This window comes from Hylaeus volcanicus, chromosome 1, assembly GCF_026283585.1.
Source record: "Hylaeus volcanicus isolate JK05 chromosome 1, UHH_iyHylVolc1.0_haploid, whole genome shotgun sequence".
In the NCBI taxonomy this organism is placed as follows: domain Eukaryota; kingdom Metazoa; phylum Arthropoda; class Insecta; order Hymenoptera; family Colletidae; genus Hylaeus; species Hylaeus volcanicus.
Genome location: NC_071976.1, coordinates 30,612,448 through 30,632,143, shown reverse-complemented (window position 1 = coordinate 30,632,143; position 19,696 = coordinate 30,612,448). Strand labels below are relative to the sequence as shown.

At 45.8% G+C, this 19,696-nt stretch overlaps 1 protein-coding gene across 4 annotated transcripts in view; it reads left to right on the top strand.

Moving 5' to 3' along the window:
• The first annotated feature begins 11,475 nt into the window (after positions 1-11,475).
• LOC128883439 (electroneutral sodium bicarbonate exchanger 1) overlaps positions 11,476-19,696 on the top strand; it is a 35,541-nt gene continuing 27,320 nt past the window's right edge. The window contains exons 1-2 of one of the 4 annotated variants that reach the window (XM_054135823.1): positions 11,476-11,678; positions 14,339-14,573. Coding sequence is in view for 2 of the 4 variants with exons in the window: in XM_054135811.1 (XP_053991786.1) it covers positions 18,421-18,440 (20 nt within the window). In the remaining 2 variants the exon portion in view is untranslated. Of the gene's footprint in view, positions 11,679-14,338; positions 14,574-17,566; positions 17,705-18,265; positions 18,441-19,696 lie in introns of those variants that run through there. The other 3 variants (XM_054135811.1, XM_054135803.1, XM_054135893.1) reach the window with 3 other exon arrangements.

The following is a 19,696-nucleotide window of genomic DNA, read 5'->3' as shown; positions in this document are numbered from 1 at the left end:
TCTCCCTATGCCGCGAATCGGCAGGCCCGCTGCGTTCGACGATACGTCATTTCTTGGCGGATCTTGTGCCCGATCCAGTCGATCGATATTAACGCGTCCCGTCACGCGAAGAATGCGTCGACGCGTCTCTATTTCTTTTTCTTCGGCTCGGGCTACCACCCTTCTCGCTGGCCCCCTGCCTCTCCCTTGGACCGATTCACGAGCGACGGGAGCCCTCGAGATTTATCGACCGGTTCCGGAGACTCGTTATTGTTCCATATCGCGTCCTCCCGGATAATTGCTCCAGCACGCGCGCCGAATCTCCAACGACCGGGCGTTTAGCGAATTTTATGTGACACTCTAGTCCAGAGGTGGTCCAGAAGTATTCAAACTCCAGTTTTTGACTCTCTTAGGCTATTAGCTAGGCAACAAAAAGCAAAACGTTTCATTCGAGATACCTGGTGTTCGACGCTGGTAACTTTCATTCTTCGTTAACAAATATCATCCTCTAAAATCAACGGGGTTATCCTATACATTGCAGATCCACACGAAAAGTTCCCAACAAATCGACCCCGTACGCTTGATCGATGTTCCCCGTCGTAGATCGCAACGATCCCGCGGCGAACCGGTAACCGGATGGAAATGGCGGGAAATTACAGCCACAGAAGCCGAACGGTACTTTCTCCGCAGCGTTACGCGCGTCCGTCAATGCTGATCGATGATCCATACTTTGGGACCACCCCGTAGCGACGTGGCCAGGATCGAGTCGTTGTTCCGCCTCCCCCGTTTCCCTCCGATCGAGCCTCTTTCTTCGACTCGCATCATCGTGCGTCGTCCGTTTCCCTCGGGCGGAAAAAAGAAAAGGTAACGAATGCTGTGGGCGCGCATTAATAAATCGGCGTGGACGCACGGGGCGTAGATCATCGTGTCGCGGGCCCACGATCCACGCGGGGATCCATGCGCGGTTTGGGGCCCCGAGCGGGGCGAGGACGGGAGAGGATGAAGATCGAAGAATGAGCGGACGGGGAGGGCTGGCGCGGGACCTCTCCGCTTCTCCTCTTAATTGCTCCGATTAATTAGCCACCACGGTTTCGCTAGAGCTAATGGCCGGTCGTACGTTTCCTCGTGGCCCCGCGGACACGCGGATATATACGTTTTAATAACGTTGCGTTAATCACGCGACACGCGAGGCGAATCGGCGAATCGCGGCCCTGGAACGGGCCCCGGGCCCCTTTCGTCGGGCGACCGTGCTGACCCCTTGTTTCGCGTCCTCGGGACCCCACGACCTCCCTGCTACATCTTTCTCTATCTACATCCTTCTCTATCCTTGCTTTTACAACTCTGAATCTAGTACTTTAAAAACACGCGTTTAATATTTGTCAGTGTTTAATAAGTACGTTAAATTTCATTCAAATCAGTGAGTAAGAGTTGAGTAGCGTTACTTGTTAGTCTCGGGAGCCTAAACTCGAGACCACCTCGATATCTCGGAGAGAAAAACCCTTTTACAACGCGCTCCAAATTGAAGCCACCTCGAAATCTTGGATCACGAAGATCGTGATCCCGCGGCCGATCGAGCCACCCAGGATCGATCCATTAGCGCTCCGCGGGATGCGTTCCTGTGCCGTCATCGATGTCTACGATTCCCACAGTGGGCCCCGCCGAAAGGGTCGAAGACCCCCTCGAAGCCTTCGTTCGGTAGGATCGAGGCTGATTTTCGAACTACCAGCTCCGTGATCGAGCGATCAAACGCGTCAAGATCGATCGTGCTCCTCGGTTCGATCCTGCTCCGTTGCTGAACCCATGGGAAGCGATCTATATTCCAACAAATGGATCGTAATCTTTGTTACTTCGACGATGATTATCCGAGAACGTCTCATCTCCAGAAGCGAACCTTCCATCGAATCGGTGGGATGCGTTCGAAGCTAGAAACGGCAAAAAAATATTGGGACGACCAGTTTTTGCCTCGGCGACTAAGGTTTGTCACGAAGATCGACGCCCGAGTGACTCGTCATCCGTGTTTCTAGAAGCGTTCGCCACGCTCCGTGAATCACGCGTTTCGGTCTGGCGTCATTTCCGCAAACCGTTCGCACGGTCGACTATTTACGAGAGCGAGAGTCATCACCTTGACGAGTCATCTTCGTTAATGGGAATAAATGAGCGGTGGCGTTCGATCGCGTCGAGACCGGTCAGAGATCCGGGGAACGATCGTAAAAGGCGAATCGAAGCTGAGAGAGAAGAATGAGAAGCTCCCTGGGAAACCGCAACGCGACAGCCTCGTTTCCACGAAAACGTAACGGCCCTCGGAACGAGAAACGAACGGAGGGGAATGGGATCTAGGAGCGAAGAAAGTAGCGAAAACGGAACGCGGGTGATGGTCACGGACGACCATCTGCCGATCGGCCACCCGCGAGACCGGCGACGTTGCGGCGCGTGAAAAATCGGAAATGCCTCGGCTGCGTGGAATCCGAAGAACAAATAGGTGCAACTACGGTTCCTCCCGTGGCAGGGTACGTCGACCTGGACCCGACTTCTCGACCATTCCGCCCCCTTTGACCACCCGTGCGCGCGAGAAACGAATTGGCCCGTGTTCCAGGCTCCTCTCGGGTCAAAAGGACCTCTTTCCACGTAGAAAGAATCCCCATCGTGTAGGTTCACGTCAGAGTTTGGGCATTCGTAGATGCGCATGGTTGTCGTCAGTTCGCCTAAAAGATTTATCAATTAACCCCTTGAACTACAGGGAAACTTGGGTCATTTAAGGGTTAAGGATCAGGGGAGGGAGTGGTCAGTCCTCCTCAACTTCTAAAGTCGAAACGGTCTCGTTCAAAATGGTTCCCCAAAAACCATAATATTTCTGTCGGACGATCGTTCGAAAAATAGCTATCGCGCGACTTAGGAGGGTTCGAACGAGTGCGTGGAAGGGCCCTGGTGCCGGCATTGTTCTTACCCACGACGAATCAACGACCGTTGCGGTAGGTAAGACGGAAAGACGGGGCGTCAGCTTCTCCCAGGCAGAGGCATCTCTCTCCTCGAAGGATAATTAGGCGCCCTGTTGTAATTTCGGCGCGAAGAAACGCGCGAAACTACGCTCCGCGGGCGGTTTCTCTAGTGGGGTCTCGGAGCCCGTGCAGAATCGCTAATAATCGCAGGATTCTCGCAAACGGAACTCCACGAAATGGCCCGAAATTTAGTATACTATTTAGACATTTCGACCGGATTCCTGAGCCTCCTTCAGTGGACGTTAATTTAACTCTACTTAGGTGGAGATCGTCTACTCTCTGATGTTGAATAGATTCTCGATTCGCCTCCTTAAAACTCGATAGTAAGTTATTTTACATAGCGTTATGCAGTCTGTAGTTCCCGTTAGGACATGGAGAGCACCCAAACAAAATGTCATCTACAAATTCTATGCTTGTTCACCCACGTCGCAAGGATTATACCCTTTAAAATGGCGCAGGGCGAAGATAGAAACGTCAGGGATCGGGAAACCGTTGTTGGAAACTGGCACGTTGGACGAAAAAGCCGCGGACCAAGGGACCGGAATTCCGAATTAGTTATCCCCGGTGATTTTCCATTGAGTCTTTTCGAAGTGGACGCGCGTACGCGGTGCTCCACCTTCGCGGCGTGCCTACAAATATTTCTCGAATTTGTCATAGCCAGGTGAGAGGAGATGCGACTCCTTTTCCTCGGCAGACCCGGATGCACGCCAATTAAGATCGGTCAAAGGGGAATATTCGCTCTTCTTAAACTCCAGCCTGCGACACCCAAGCCTGGACGGAACCCCCGCCGTGCGGCTACCTGACCATCAATGGACGCATGAACTATTTAGTTGTTTCGTTTGGTATCGTCTCGGTGACAGTTTTAACGGGTCCCATTCATCGACGTACTCGAACTCAGGAGACCGAGTGGGAAAGGAGTGGGAGGAGGAAGGAGCCAAAATGGGCTTTAGGGACGTCCGTGGCTAGTCGTTGTCTAGCTGCAGACTAGAATTTTCCGCTATTCGTTGAAAGTAATTTCACGTTTATTTCTTAGGCGTTTCTTTTATTAATAAGTGGATGTAATTTACTGTAACATCTTGAAACGTTATACGAGAATTTGACAGGCGCTGTCCTTGCGAGGATCACTGGATCACTTCGTTGCATTTAAATTTCCAAAAGGTATACGTAAGTACTGCGTTCCGTACAACAAACCAACGATACCTTGGTACGTCTGCCACCCCCTAAAGACCGCCCTCGCGAGGTTCTCGATGACACCACGCTACCGGAATCCCCCGCGGACGATCGATCGGTTTCCCATCGTTTGCTTTTACAAAGTATTCGCCTATAAAGTATCCAATTTCGTGAAATTAATCGATCCGTGCGCGGACATAACTTACCGAGCGACTGCCGACGGTGGTATCCCGAGTGTGGTCCAGGCCGTGGATATCGTTCCCGGTCGGCCGGGCGACACGACGATAAATTAATAGCGAAACGACGTTGATGAGGGCCGATAACGATCGAACGCGGGATCCCACCGCCGTGCAAACGACCCGGTGGCAGGTATTTCGCGCAAAACGCCTAACGGTGGGACGCGATCGGAGGCAGGGTCCCACCGAAACGGGTCCCGACGGAACAACCGACCCGCGGGCGAGGAAGGAGGGGGAGGGAATGAAAAATAAACGCGACGGAGGAGGAGAGAGTAGGCGAACACGGATCCCTCCGTGAAGGCAGCACGACATTCCAGGTGCGCTGTAACCAATTTGTGAGCCGGACGATAGTGACAAATACACGATATTGCCATAACGTATCGCCGAGACACGACTATCGTTCGAATTAATAGTCAACGCCGTTGACTAATAGCCTCGTTAATTAACGATCCGCGGGGCCAGATTAGCCTAATCCGGCTTAATTTAGTGATCGTACCGTCGCTCTGCTATCCACCTACCTGTCTTAGAGCTCCACCGAGACAGCCCATTCCTTCCGTCCAGGTAAATCTCCGTGTCCTCTTCCTCTACCCCCCTCGTTTTACTCTCGATCCTAACCCCCCCGCCACCCGGCTCGGCCCCCTGGACGCGTCTTTTCGAACCGAAAGCACGCAGCGGAGACCACCGTATCCCTTCGTCCACCGATCATCGATCCCTCCGACATGGTAGCGACGGATCGTCCCTCTCTTAACGCGACGCGACGTCCCCGAGATTGTGAAATCGAGACGGCCTGAAATCCGTAGCCTGGAAGCCAACGGAATCCCGTGAAAACAAAGAAGACGATCGCCTCCGGAGAACCATTCCCATCGATGAAACGTCGCCGCCATCGCGCGGACGTTTTTCCGCCGTTGTGCGCAGCTTCCCCGAGCGACCTTATCTTCTGGAACACGATTAATACCGATACGCTAGCGATCCAAAAGATCGAGAGACCGATGGAGTCTACCAAAAACGACTCGAACTATCGCAGAAGAAGAGCTAGAATTATGGATGTAGAAGATCCCTTTTGAACGGTTCCCCTGCACCGGACCTCTTCTCTTCGAGTTTGTTAACCGGGCCCAAACAAAAGCGGACCCGGTGGATTTCGCGCGTCGAAGATTTCCGGCAGGCAGAGAAAGACGAGAGGCTCCGGCGAAAGGAGCGCGCGGAATTCGTGAGAAAGCAGAGGAGGACTCTCCATACCGATCCCACGAGCGGAGCGCGTCAAGGCAGAAGCGGAGACGGCGAGGAAGGGAGATGCCAAACGAAGAGTTTAACGAAGGATCGGGTCAGAGGGGGTTGGGTTGGTGGCGATTAACTCTTACTTAAAGGGCGCCTCCGCCCCTGGCAGCCGTCACTTCGGGTGACGTCGTGCAACAATGGAGCACTTAAACGCCGCGAATGCTTAAGTCATCTTAACGGGCAATCGGCAGCCACTGCCCCCGCCAATTATCTCCGAGGCAAAACAATTAAACGCGACTCGTCGTTACACCTCCTCGGAATCGCCTAATGCTCGCTGGGAAGTCGAGGAGGAATCACCTGCGAGAGGCCAACACCACACGAACGTCTCTTGTCCGGGGACAAAGGGATGTGCATCTTCATCCAATTAGGCGATAATGGAACACGAACGCGCGTTTTGCCACGGGCCTGGCTCGAGATGATTGTCGATCCTCTCGATATCTGCCCTCTTCTTCGCGCCTCACCCTTTCGACGTACTTTCCAGACTTCGATGCTTGCTCGCTCCTAATCGCCGAGCAGAGCCATCCCTTTTCTATTTTTCGAGTCGCGGAATTAATAATATCAAGTCGAAGAAGAAAACGTCCACGATGCAGCGGAACGAAAGAAAAGCAAACAGGGATTTATAGTAGCCGGTACAGCAAAATGGCGGCAGAACAACGTCGCGAGAACGGGGAGGGCGAGGGACGGGGACCAGAGGCAAAGACGAAGGCCCGGATCGCGACAGTCCCGATAACTGTTTGCCCGCGTGAAGAGCGTTCGAGCGCGTTACAACTCAAACCTTTTAGCCGTTGTTTGCACGGTGCTTTGTATTCTATTTGTACAACCGCTTAAACAACTCAGGCTGGACGTATAAGCCCGGCTCGAGCCTCCTCGAGGGAGTTGTGCGAACCCTCGATCGACTCGAGGGTGCCACTTTCCGGACCAACCTGTTGACGCTTCGATCCTCCTCGATTTCTCCGTTGTCGCACAGCGTTTATCCGTCCTCTCTCTTCGGTTTTACTCGCCTGGCTGTTATCGAACACGACAGAGGGCAAGTATCGCTATACGTCAACGTTTCGTCGTTACTAATCCAACTTGAAATTCAGCGAAACGACTCGAGATCGATCGCAATGGCCGGAAAAATCGGAGAGGCGAAATGTTGTGACAGAGTTTCGTAATCGGTCTGGCTCGATTCGGACTCAACGACCTGTGAGAGCGTGAGATCGATTCGAGTGGCTCGACGCGCGTCGATTCCCTCCTATTTCGCCTGCAGCCTATAATAACAGTCGGACACCGTGTGGAAACGGCTCGTCGTCATCGATCATCCGACGTTTCAATCCCACGATCGTCGTTCCCTCGACGGACCTTGCGCCCCTCTCCCGCAAGTCCAGCAAGTGCAAGGAAAATATTTGACGGTAAATTATCGTAATGTCCTAAGAGTTTTATCGTTGGCTACCTTTGTTCTTCCATGTTTCACCGTTCAAACAGTCGACGACGTTTCGCGTTACGTGAATCCTCCGTTATCCTTCGCGTAAAGACGTAGCCTGGGGGATCTGTAGCTTAAAACCTAAGCTTAGGAAGTCTAGACTGACGATTACAATAATTACGTCCACTTTCAACCTTATTTGCCCTGCAACTATAGAGGTAGCGCTATAGTCACGGTGCTTAACGGATTTAAAACAATCAGGACCTCTTCCACCCCAATCTAAGAATCGCTGAGCAAAGGCTGGCCATCTTGGGCAACATTTATGATTGTTTACAAGCTGTTTGGTAATGGAGACGAAGAATAGGATTCGCGCGTGGGCTTAAAGAAGCCGGCGCGGTGAATTTGTCTGTTACGTGTTCCTAGACGGAGTAGCTTTCACCGCTAAAAAGATTAGACGCGACCGTCATAGTTTTTATTGCAGTCTCGGCCCTTCGTGAAAGAAGATATAGAGGCGAGCCCTACTGCCGCGAATGTCTTCGATTTGCCTAAGCAAACGGAAGGGCCATAAACGCGTGCTTGGCCCTTTCGACCCGACATTAGCATCGCTATCGAGGAACCATCGGCCTGTGTGATTGCTTAATCCTGCGTAGCGCGGTCGAGCGCTCGTCCTGGGAACGAAATCCGGGCTTTCCAGTTGCTCCTCCTTCCTTCCTCTCTCGATCGTTGTGCCTTCTTCATCTATCGCCATTAAAATTTATCCTCTGTTCCATCCACGGACTCTCTTCAACCCCTTCGTGGCCATCACCTAGATGCTGAGATCGTTGTATCTGTTTAAAAAAATACTTTTTTTTTTAGAGAAAATTTAAAGAACTTACTACTGGGAAGCCTCTAACGAGGAGTAGTTAAAGAATTCATGAAAGGAAAGGAAACACTTGACATCATAATAACTAGACGGCGGATTTTTATGCATTTATAGGAGATTTGAATGTTTTAGAAACTACAAAATACATACAGTATGCAAGAACATACAAAAATATTGGAAATAATGTTTGTATTATACGACTTGCAGAGTAGAATAAATTCTTATTTAGGTTGAATGTTTGTAGATACATTTGCAAAGATTTTATTTTGCATGAAGATCCGCAGTTTAATAATAACAGTATTAATTTTCTGTCGCTTTAGCGTCTACCGAAGACGTTCCTCTCCCTCTTGTAAGCCAAAGTGCACGATCGAGAGGGATCACGAAGGGGCTAAGGTTTAGCCGCTAAACGCTCAGTGATACGATGGTCTTCGTGTCTGCTAGCTCGCGTCCTTGCGTCGCGTTTCCCAGTCATTACCGGGTTTATGGATTTTCTTAGTTACGCCGTAGGATCGTTAAAGTTATTTTCGGCGTTCCGAGGCGCCGATTGCTGGTAGAATTTAAAGAGGACCTCCTCCACCTTCCGGTAAATATTTGCCAGCAACGTGGCCGGAAAAACCGCGCGGCTGTTCTCGGTGTCGCTCGGCTCGGCCCAGCTTCTCGAAGGCTCGGCACCGACGTGAGTGCACGGTAAATATGAAACTTTTCGGCCGAAAGAAATCGATTTTTTACGGAAACGACACGATTCCTGTTCCTCATTTTATCGAATAGTACCACGATGAATTGTCCATACTCGAGCAACTGGAAATAAGACTGTAATTAGTAAAGTAAACATGTAGTACCACTGTAAAATAATTCGATGCATTTGCTTTTGCTATAGTTTATTCGTGTGTATTTCAAGAGAAAAGTTCTTTTTCGTATATTCTTATGAGTTGCAAGTCCTCTATTAACTAACGCCTCTCGAAGTTTAACGTTCCTGTTAGAACGATTTCGATTAATCGATCACAGACAACCAAGAAGGGCGAAGCGGACGTTTTGAAATCGCGTGGAATGTCAAACAATGAATCGCTACACTTGTAACGAGCGTGACGCGTCGTATTCTGCCAGTTTCTTCACCGCAGGTGCCCAAAGTAAAGCACACAGATAGGCGCACGTATCCGATAATATTTGACTTGAACGAAAGAAAAGGAGGTGCGTCCGGTTTGTTCCTGCTCGATCTCAAACAGTGAGGCATCCACGGCCACCTCGCCACCTCCTTCTTCTCGAACCTAGTCTCCTTATCTTAATTCCCAAACAAAGGAAACGTCAGGAGAGGAGGCACGATTCCTTATCTGATCCTCTTGTCACGTCTTGGACGGTGTTCAACTATCCCCGATCTGCTTCCGTGTTATTCTTTCGACCCCGCAGCCACCTTACTTCATGGATCCCAGACTTGTCTTATTTATTAACTACCCTTCTTAGTTTAAACTTTTAACTTATCCCAATTTCTCTCTTATAGGTTCCCGATATTTTTGCTCTTAAATTACTCAATAGTATCTACAAATGCTTGTAATAAATTTTAATTAAATAAAAAGACGTTTAAATTTCCCGCGGTAAATTGGTGTCGCCATCTAGCGGTGAAGATACCGAACTATTTTCGATCAGCGCCTCTATCGGGAAAACGCCCAAGTTTGTCCTCAATAGTTCCTTCTTTCGCTTCTAGATGGCGCCACTTACACTGTGATTTACCGACTGCGATGGTAAGTTACCATAATGTCGGTAAACAATGTGGGGTTATTTATTGACTTTTTACATGTATAATACTTCACATTGATAATTGTTTGTAATCGGGTTTGAACGTAGCTGATTTTAATTACGTTTTTTTAGTTAATTTCTCTTTTATGTAGAATCTCCACAACAACACTAGATATGGTGCCACCTAGCAATGAAGAACAGAACTAATCAAGGACAAACTTGGGAGTTTTCCCGATAGAGAGCGCTGGCCAAACTAAATGGCTACCATCTAGAATAAACATTAAATAAAGTATATCTACAGTAATTTGACTGCACATCCTTTTAATATTTGTGTATCACACGTGCAGGTATTATTTTACACTTCTACGTTGTAAAATCTAGTGGTGAATAAGTCAAACTAACTTTCGGAGTTTAGCGGCGCCCTCGATCGGGTGAACGCTCAAGTTTGTCCTCGATTAGTTCCGCTCTTCACTGCTAGATGAGACCATTTGTAGTGTTGTTTACCGACATTATGGTAACTTACCATCGCAGTCGGTAAATCACAGTGTAAGTGGCGCCATCTAGAAGTGGAAAAAAGGAACTATTGAGGACAAACTTGGGCGTTTTACCGATAGAGGCGCTGACCAGACTCCGAAAATAGTTCGGTACCTTCACCGCTAGATGGCGACACCAATTTACCGCGGGAAATTTAACCGCCTCTTCATTTAATTAAAATTTATTACAAAGCATAGTTACTATTGAGCAATTTAAGAGTCATTTTAGTATAATTTAATAGTTATAAGGTCTTCTTGTAGACGATATTAATCGTATTCTCTCTTGCGGAGAGCAAAGGGAAATGAAAAAGAGACGCTACAAGAAATTAAAGGCAAACGATAGGATAATAACATTTATATGATAGAAATAAAAGGAACGCGTTTGATTTATTTCATCTATTCCATTTATTTTACTTATTTGTCTAAAATCACAGTATCAATAATTGACACTACTACGATTGCATAACTAAACAAGTAAACGGAACGTGTTATAGATCCGCGGCCGGGGATGTTTTTGCGCGAGAAGCTAGGGCATCGACCTACATCGAACCAGATGATCCCTCCGCCTCCAGACATTCAACCCTTCTCGTCGGGAGCGAACAAAGTTTTACAGCTCTGTTCCCGGGAACAGCACATACATGTAAAATCGAGTCGTCTCTCGGTGCTATTTATTTCTCCTCGTACAAGACTCGTTCAATTTTTGTCGAGCATCAGAAACTCGTTTGTTCTTTTTATCAGCAGAATATCCTGTTCTATAGTACCTAGATTATTACCCTATTGATGGTGGCTGCATGTATCCGTAACACCGCTGGAAATATACATTCAAAACCTTGGTACTGTGCATCAACTGCCAGAACTCCACTGAGCAGCATCAATGTTGCCCCATAATCGTTGACACGTTACTCTGTCTCCATTGTTATCATATCATCGCATATTTCATTGTCTACCTTAATCCACTTATAGTATCACCAAGACAAAATCATAGTAGGATCCACGAGTGAAGTTGGGAAACTTTCGAGACCAATTTTTTCCAAACGATCGTCGAGATTTCAAAGGATTGGTAGACGTCGTTCGTGGATGGCGCGAAGGGGTCTGAAAAAAATGTCCTGAACAGGATAGCAAGGACGAAGGAGGGAGACGTGGACGCGAATGGGGTAGATGATCGGTCGGCGGACGCGGCGTAGCGACGGCGGGGATGCTCGGAGAGCGTCGAGGCGGCCACGTGGATCAATACCGAAGAGGGTGAAGGCGGCTCCATCGCTCGCGAGTAACAGTATGCTCGCGCCTTGGATACGCGCCGCATCGTTCTTCGCTCGAGCCTTCGCGCACAGTTAATAACAGGGATTCGAACGGGTTTATTTCGTCCATCCTCCACCCGGTCACGAGCACATTTTCGCCACTCAGGAACGCCGTTCCCTCGAATTCGACAGGAATTTTCATCCCGCTGAACGCGAAACGATGACACCCTGCCGTGATCCGCAGAGAAACTTCGAGGTCCGCGCGTTCAACTTTCTCGGTGTTTGACCCTGCGTCTCCCACTGGTCGCCTGACACCTGTCAGGACGACTATTTATTGGGTTGATATGCACGAGTTCCGGCAGTTTTATTGCCGGCAGAATTTTACCTTAAGACAACATAGTTTCATAGTTTCCTAGCTTATTTACTGCATTTATCTCAGTAGTTCTGAATAGCGTTGCGTTTGTGTTTTGTTAGTGAGAATTTCATCGAGCATATACACTATAATCGTTTAAAAAACGGAAAGTAAAGGATCTTGGTATGAGTCTTCGCGAGTCTAAGAAAAATTAAGAATTAATAACTCAATTATGTGTAACAGAATACTCTAAGTAAACCGCAAGATTCTTAACATAAACGAATTGAACATGAATTGCTTTTTAGAGCAAAATTCTGTTTAAAATAAAACGCCACGAACTTATGCATGATCCCAGTATTTCATGTAAATATATCTGCATCCCAAAAGCGTCCGTATTTTGTCACAAAAATGAAATTTCTAGTCTAGAAACACTCGAAAAGTATCTTTTGTAAAAATCGGACAAGATATCCCATGCCTCTGGGGAACAGATTTATCTTGCCTGTTTAATATTCATAATTGGAATAACATGGAACAGAGGGTAATGCAAAACAAAAGGTACATAAAAACATTCATACGCAAGTGAGTTCGCTTTCTTTCTGCTCCACGCGATTCTTCCCGACTCGTTATCTTTATTTCTTACTTGGACAAGAAAAATCGCGGAACTGCTCGTAGGTGTGAATACGTAAATAAAGTTCGAAACGTTTAGACACGTTGCACAAAGTGAATTAATTACGCATACATAAGAACAAGGCAAAACAAGAATATTTCCGAGTGATAATGGTCGATAAACTGGATCGACAGCGATCGATGGATATCGCGGATGAATTTCGAAGCATACAAAGAGGTCGCTGGTTAATTATTTTGTGTTTTCTAACATCTTTTAGGGTCTCCTATCACCTCCAAACACATCCTAGAATTTTCTAAAATTCCTAACATCTCCTAACAACTCCTCCTACCTCTTGACACCCCCTAACACCTTCTAACATCACCCAACACCTCCTTAACATCCACTAACACCAACTGACATTTCTCTTTCACTTCCATTCATTTTCGGACACATTTCCCTTTAATTTTCCTTCAATTTCTGCCAGATTTCCCTTTAATTTCCCTCCTTCACCTGGCCATCTCCTCACTCATCATCCTCCTGATACCAAGAGTAGAATTCGTGTTAAAATTTGATTCGTGCCACCTACTCGATCATCATGTTCTTCTGATACAAAAGGTAAGTTTCGAGCCACAATAAAAAGTTATGCCACCTCTTTGACTATCCTGTTCTCCTGATACAAAAGGTAAGTTTCGAGCCACAATAAAAAGTCATGCCACCTCTTTGAGTATCATGTTCCTCTAGTACAAAAATGTTAATTTCAAGCCAAAATTTGATACGTACCAAAAATTCCTCGTGCCACCTGTTCGCATATCATGTTCTCCTGATACCAGGAGTAAAAATCCTGCATTTCCATATCACAATTTTGAGAGGAGCGATTCGCAACATTGTTGACTTGGCCAAAATGCAAAATTGGCCAGAATTCTGAAATGTACCGAAAATTAGCCCCTTGAATTAGGCAACCTGTACCGACAGATCTGTCGGACCGGTTGCCTGTCCGTAGGCGCAAACATGCCACCTCTTCGCGTATTTAGTCCTCCTGATATCAAAATGTAAAATTTTCTCAGAATTTCGATACGTACCTGGTATTTCTCGTGCCACCTCTTCGCATATCATGTTCTCCTGATACCAGGGGAAAGTAGTGGGAAATATGCCAGGAAACGAAGGAAAATTAATGGGAAATGCGTCAGGAAATGAAGGAAAAGTAATGAGAAATGTGCCAGGAAATGAAAGGAAATTAATAGGAAATGTGGCAGAGTACATAGGGAAATTAAAGGGAAATGTGTCAAGAAATGAAGGATAATTAAAGGGAAAGGTGCCACGAAGAGAAGGAAAATTAATGGTAATGTGGCAGGAAATGAAGGGAAATTAATTGAAAATATCCTAGGAGAGGAGAGATGAAAGGAAAATGCACCACGAAGAGAAAGAAGAAGATAGGAACTTACCTGCAGTGTAGATCTCTTTGACCGAGTGTTAATGATCAGGAGCCTAATAGCTCCCATCCTGTTGCCAGAATATCTAGTATAATCGCTAGGACCATCTAATAATAGAAACATAACACAATAGTGATAGTGGTTTCTAGTGATTCGATCAGTGATCATGATCAATCCACTGAATCCACCCATTCATAGCTCTCAGAGTCCATATTAAATATTTCCAAGTGGAATACTCCTGCAGCGATCAGACAAGTGGTGGAGACTGGAATAATTGGAAACTGGAAACGATGGAATAATTGTAACAAATAAATCCATGTAGAATATTTTTATTCGTCAACTTTTACTCAAATAAAATTGTACACGTTTCCAATACAAATTTCGATCTAAATTATACAAAAAGAAATAAAGTTTCCTCATCAAATAAACGAAGCAAGTAAAATCATTGCAGGATATTCCTATTCGTTACGCGTTATTCAAGTAAAATTTTCCTTGAGTATTTCAATCCTGTTCGTTTTTCGTTTTAGCAAGCGATTCTACGTCCCTGGGGAAGGTGAAAGGGCGTTTTAGTGGAGGACACCTGGTGCTTCCGGGAGCCGGTGATCAAGATCTCGTTGTTGTTTGAATCACAGCACCGACGTGCGGATTTTCGCGCGGCGATGAGAGTTGCCTGATAGAGAACGCGATCTTGCGTCGAGAACGAAGAGACAAAGTCGCGATCGCAAGGCAACAAGTCAAGTCTGTCCTTCTGTGACACAGAGGGTGAGTACTGCACATCGAGTCGCCATAAGTCCTTGCTAGAATTATACAACCCTTGAAATTCGTCGACCTCGTGAAACGGTAACTTTCAGTTTGCGTTAAAATACAAGTGTGCAAGTTTTTTAAATGCTCATACACTAACTAATCTGAAAAGAACTTTCTTGCAATAACAATTCTCCAAAAAATATATTTAAGAAACTCGGCACTTCCTAAAATAAATAAATTTTGATTGTTCTCGCGGAGAAGATTGTTTAAATCGCTGTAAAAAAATCAATAAGTAACGTTGGGCTTTCGCCTCGACGCCGATTAATGGGTTAAGCGTGTCGTTATAGTGTCCCACCTGTTCAAAATTTGTCGCCGCAGCAACATTCGAGCCGGGTTGCGTTTTCCACTGGAGATTCGACAAGCGATTCGCGCTACCTGTCGCGAATATCTCGGCTGTCTCGATAGCGAGAAAGAGGTCAGGTGACTCGCTGACGTTTATTCCCAAGCCATAATCGCGTTTCCCACTCGCGATGTTAGCTTAGACGAATTCACTTGTGCGATCAAATCGGCGCCAACCGGTTGGCACTAGTTTCGATTGGTTTTCCACGTTGCGTCGTTATCGAATCGAAGCTTTCTCGTGACTGGAAAAGAACCGCGATTGCGACACGTGCTGACCTATAATCGTTTGGCGGCCACGCGTTTATTATTTAGGGTAAGATCGAATGAAATTTCATAACGGTACAGGAGATGCACAGGCTTTTCAGGTGGTTCCTTTACTCGATTTTGTTTCGCTGGTTTCGTTTTATCTAGGCGATGCCCATTTCAGGTTTTCGATTACTCAATTTACCAAATGGAAAACTTGAACGTTTAAAGATGCCTGTTTGAAGAAGAATTAGAGAGACGTCGCCGGAGAACAGAGCAAACAGGCGTACGATATTAATTTCTCTGGGTAAACGTTTGAGGATTACCTGCGAATTGATCGCGCCTATTTGCTCTTTACGCGTGCCGAAATCCATGAAAAAATTCGATAGTCCAAAGAGTTCCTTCCATAAAATTAACTCAGACTCCTTCTATCTTAATAATAATATTCTCTCGGCTCGACGTGGAAACGAAAACACACCCTCTGTATTCGTAAGAAAATTTGCGAACTCGGTCGTACACGTATTATCATAACTAGACCGTGCACGGATGATATGCAAAATACTCGCAACAATAACGTTCTAACATATTAACTTCTCCAACATACCATCTTTTCGAAACGCGATATCCGACATTTCGTTGAAGCTGGAAATCTCTCGTAAACTCGCATTAATATTTCTGCGAATTTTTTCAGCGTGTGTAGGTGTATTCTTGAAAGATTTATGCACGTCGTAAATACCGTGCGAGTGTGTGACGATAATTTATCGCGAGAATAATGGTGCATCGCGAGACGATCAGGCAACGCCTTCGATTACAACGCGTCTTACCGCAACAGACTACGCTAACCGAGATAATCAAACTCTGTCTCGCGTTCTGTTTGCTGTTCCACATGTATGAATAATAATTGTCGTAAAAATGTATAGACATTTATTAGATGGTAACACATAAAACGATTTAATAAATATTGCAATGCGATTTCAATCCAATAAGAGATATCAAATTTGATAAGGAGTGTAAAATGATATTGACGTTTGAATAGTATTACAAGATATTTTTTTAAATCTATAAGGCGCTTGTTAAGCAACCAACACCATACTGTAAATATTTGTTTTGGTGACATTGATAACACACTCTTAATACTTATCAAGGTTATAGTACAAGTGTTTAAACGACTAACAACAGAGATATCCCGCACAACATATTCGTATATCTTCCTTACCTGAAATATTCAAGGCATTATGCGAATATAAAATACATTGAAACTTCCTGAATAACGAAACATGCTTCAACTTTGTACGAGTTCCACTTTGCTATCCGTGTTCTATGAAAACTCTCATTTTTCCATAAACATTCGCAGTTAATAATCACAGTTAATAAAGGCGTTCGTGAACGGTGCTCGTTATCGCATACTTGAAAGAAACCGCCATTCTAATTGACTACGACGAGGGCCGCTGATTCGAGTGTGATTATCATTGATAAGATGATAAAGGTATAAGCTCCGGATCAAACTTTACCATCACGCAACCCAGACTTCTTCGGAAACTCGTGAGATAAGATGCTGCACTTTAAATGCAAACTGAGTCATACGAGGCTCGATCATTCCAACATCTGCGCGAAACACATCGGGTCGATGCGGTAAGTTCGTGCGGGTTTGCCTCCGAAGGAGATTTTCCGAACACGAGCCGCCTCTCGACTGCGTATTACAGAGTGGAGCATTTAAGACGGGTCACCTAGATACCTCGTTTATTTTTAACCTTTTCAATGCTGAATCAATCGGTGGTAGCAAAAGCTGCTGAATTCATTTTCTTCCGAAGATAATTTATTATTTATCGTTTTCCTGGTAAGATTACCCTACAAAAGTATTCGATGTAGAGTATATCAGATACCTATATCAGATATCTCTATATTCAAAATAAAGTACGATTTATGTGACCATAAAAATTTGATTAGATTGCATTAAATTACAAACGCGGACAAAAGCAACTGTTACTTCAGATTTCCTCTCTCTATTCCAGATGTCCGCTCTCGCGGCGACCCTACATCGTTCCTCCGTCGTTCATTTTGATTACCACCGGTCTATCATTTTCACTCCAGCCTGGCTTACCATAACGTGCAATCACAGGATCTTTGACTCCAGCCCCCTCTTCCAAATGTCAAAGAATTCTAAATAGCAATGTGCTGGCGACGTTGGTAGGACGTGGATCCTCTAGCACTCGATTTTCAAAAGTTCCACGCGGATTCCACGCCACGGGATCATTATCTGAACGAGAGATTGCTTATCAACGTCGACATACGCTTTTGAAGCGCGAAACGAGTCGCCGATGGTGCTGGTCGAGCGGCGACTGGTCTGACCGTCGACGTTCGTCGATCACCGAATGGAAGACCTTCGGATCGCAAACAGGCCAGTGTCAGTTGGTGGTAAACAGTCGATCGGCGATCATCGCGCAGCTTGAACACACGTGTAAGCCGGCTAACGCGCGCGATCGCGGCCGCGAGTGCGAGCGCTATCTGTGAGCTTTGAAAATGGGCAACTTTCTTATCTGGATCTAAGAAAAATATAAACGAGGACTGTACTCTGTTTTAAAAGTTTCATCGATAGATCGATAAATTGGTAGATCGTTAAGAAATGGTTGGTTAGACTTGTAGAGCTTCGGTATCGATTGTCTTGATTATTTCAAAGGTGGATTAAAGCTACCGATTTTTCATTCGCGAGTGGTCGAGTAGACGTTTAAGTTTTAATTGTAGAGTAATATGGTTTTGTTTCTTTCTTTTACTTACTTTTCTACAGTCACGGGAGACATCAAGGAAACAGATATTTATGACCCGAGGAAGCTTAGATAAACTGTGTTTCCGCTGCAGTTGACCATATCCCGAACAATCATTCAATGGGAATGTCTTACTCAAATATTTTTCGGTCGCTCGTTAAGTCTCAAAGATCCCGTACTTTCCTCGGCGTCTCCGATAATCTCCAGCAATAAAGCTTCGGTGTTAATTATTTGTTTGTCATCCGAAACGACGCGTATCCGACCGATGAAAACGAGAGGCGTTCATTTTAGTTTTGGTATTCGCGCGTTTTATCCAAAATAAGAATTTTGCCCATCCCCCGGGGAATCGATGACCACGTTTCCGCGTTTTGGCGCCGTTCGACCGACCACCACGGAGGAAATCAAACCTATTGTTCGTTTCCAGCTACCTCTACCGCGAAGTGCCACCAGAAACCACCGACATGGACCCGGACAGATTCAAGTACGCTCCTCGCGACATTTTTCTACTCGTATTTTACCGGTGTGTCGATTTGCCGTCTGTTTTCCCAACGACGCAGTGACTGTTATCGTGCTTCGACGTCGATGAAACGCGGGGTTGTCGATAGAAGATCGGTGGAAACCTCGCTCGATAAAATGAATATTTTAAGAAATGTCACAGACATATGGATCGTTTATAAAGATCGAATAGGGCCGCATTTATAATTTATTAATTGAGCCGGAGCTATCGTCAGTTATTGTTTTATATTTCTGTCGATTGCGTGGTCGTGTATCGGAGCCACAGACTCGACTTAATCTTCCGTAATCTCTCTCTGATTTAATCCTATTATCGTTATGGACCGATTCTCATTTTAAATCAATTATATGCCACGCGAACAGTTTGCGACAAATGTTTAGCTACATCTCGCACCAGATATAGGAATGAACATTCGTGTTTATTAAAATTGGAATCATATAGAATGTGGATCTTTCTTCAAATGTTAAACATGATTCAGATTACAGAGGTCCTCTCTACCAAGCATCAGAGTAATCGTTAAGCTTCCCATCGACGACGTTGGCGTCTAATCTAATCCACTAAGGACTCGAAGCGCATAAGTGGGATGCAAATTCTCTATGACCCTGGGAATCATTCCGTGACCAGCGTCTTTTGTTGGATTTATCGCTATCTCGCGGTCGCTCCGTGGAAACGACCGAGGCATCTTATCTTCTCGTTAAGGCCAGTGTTTCTGGAACAGGAAACGAGCCCTGATTCCTACAAATGTTCCCATTTCTATGATTCCGATCCTAAGATCCCGAAGGAATCGAAGGAAAAACCATGATATCTATGATTTTTTTATTCTAACGTCAAAACATATTATTGAGAATACACCATAATTTTTAGAATAAAAAATAACAATAAACATAAAATTGAATGCACTTGCATTTCCATGAGCACACTGTCCTCGAAACAGAATGTTTGCATCCGCGATTCGTCGTGCAGGTGTCATCGCAGAAACTTCGGGGACCACCGTGTATCTCCAATCTCCGTTATCACTGGTCGTTCTACCGCCCATTCAACTTCTCTGTTTCTCGACGAGCATGCACAAGTTCCAGCAGCCACTGGGCCGTTGTGGAAGTTTCATAAACAGTATCGTTATGCCATCGTGCACGCATTTCACGCTAAATATTATACATCGATCCGACAAATAATGGAAGAATTCGTGCTCAAAGTGCGCTGTTTATCTAGCGATATGTCGTGAG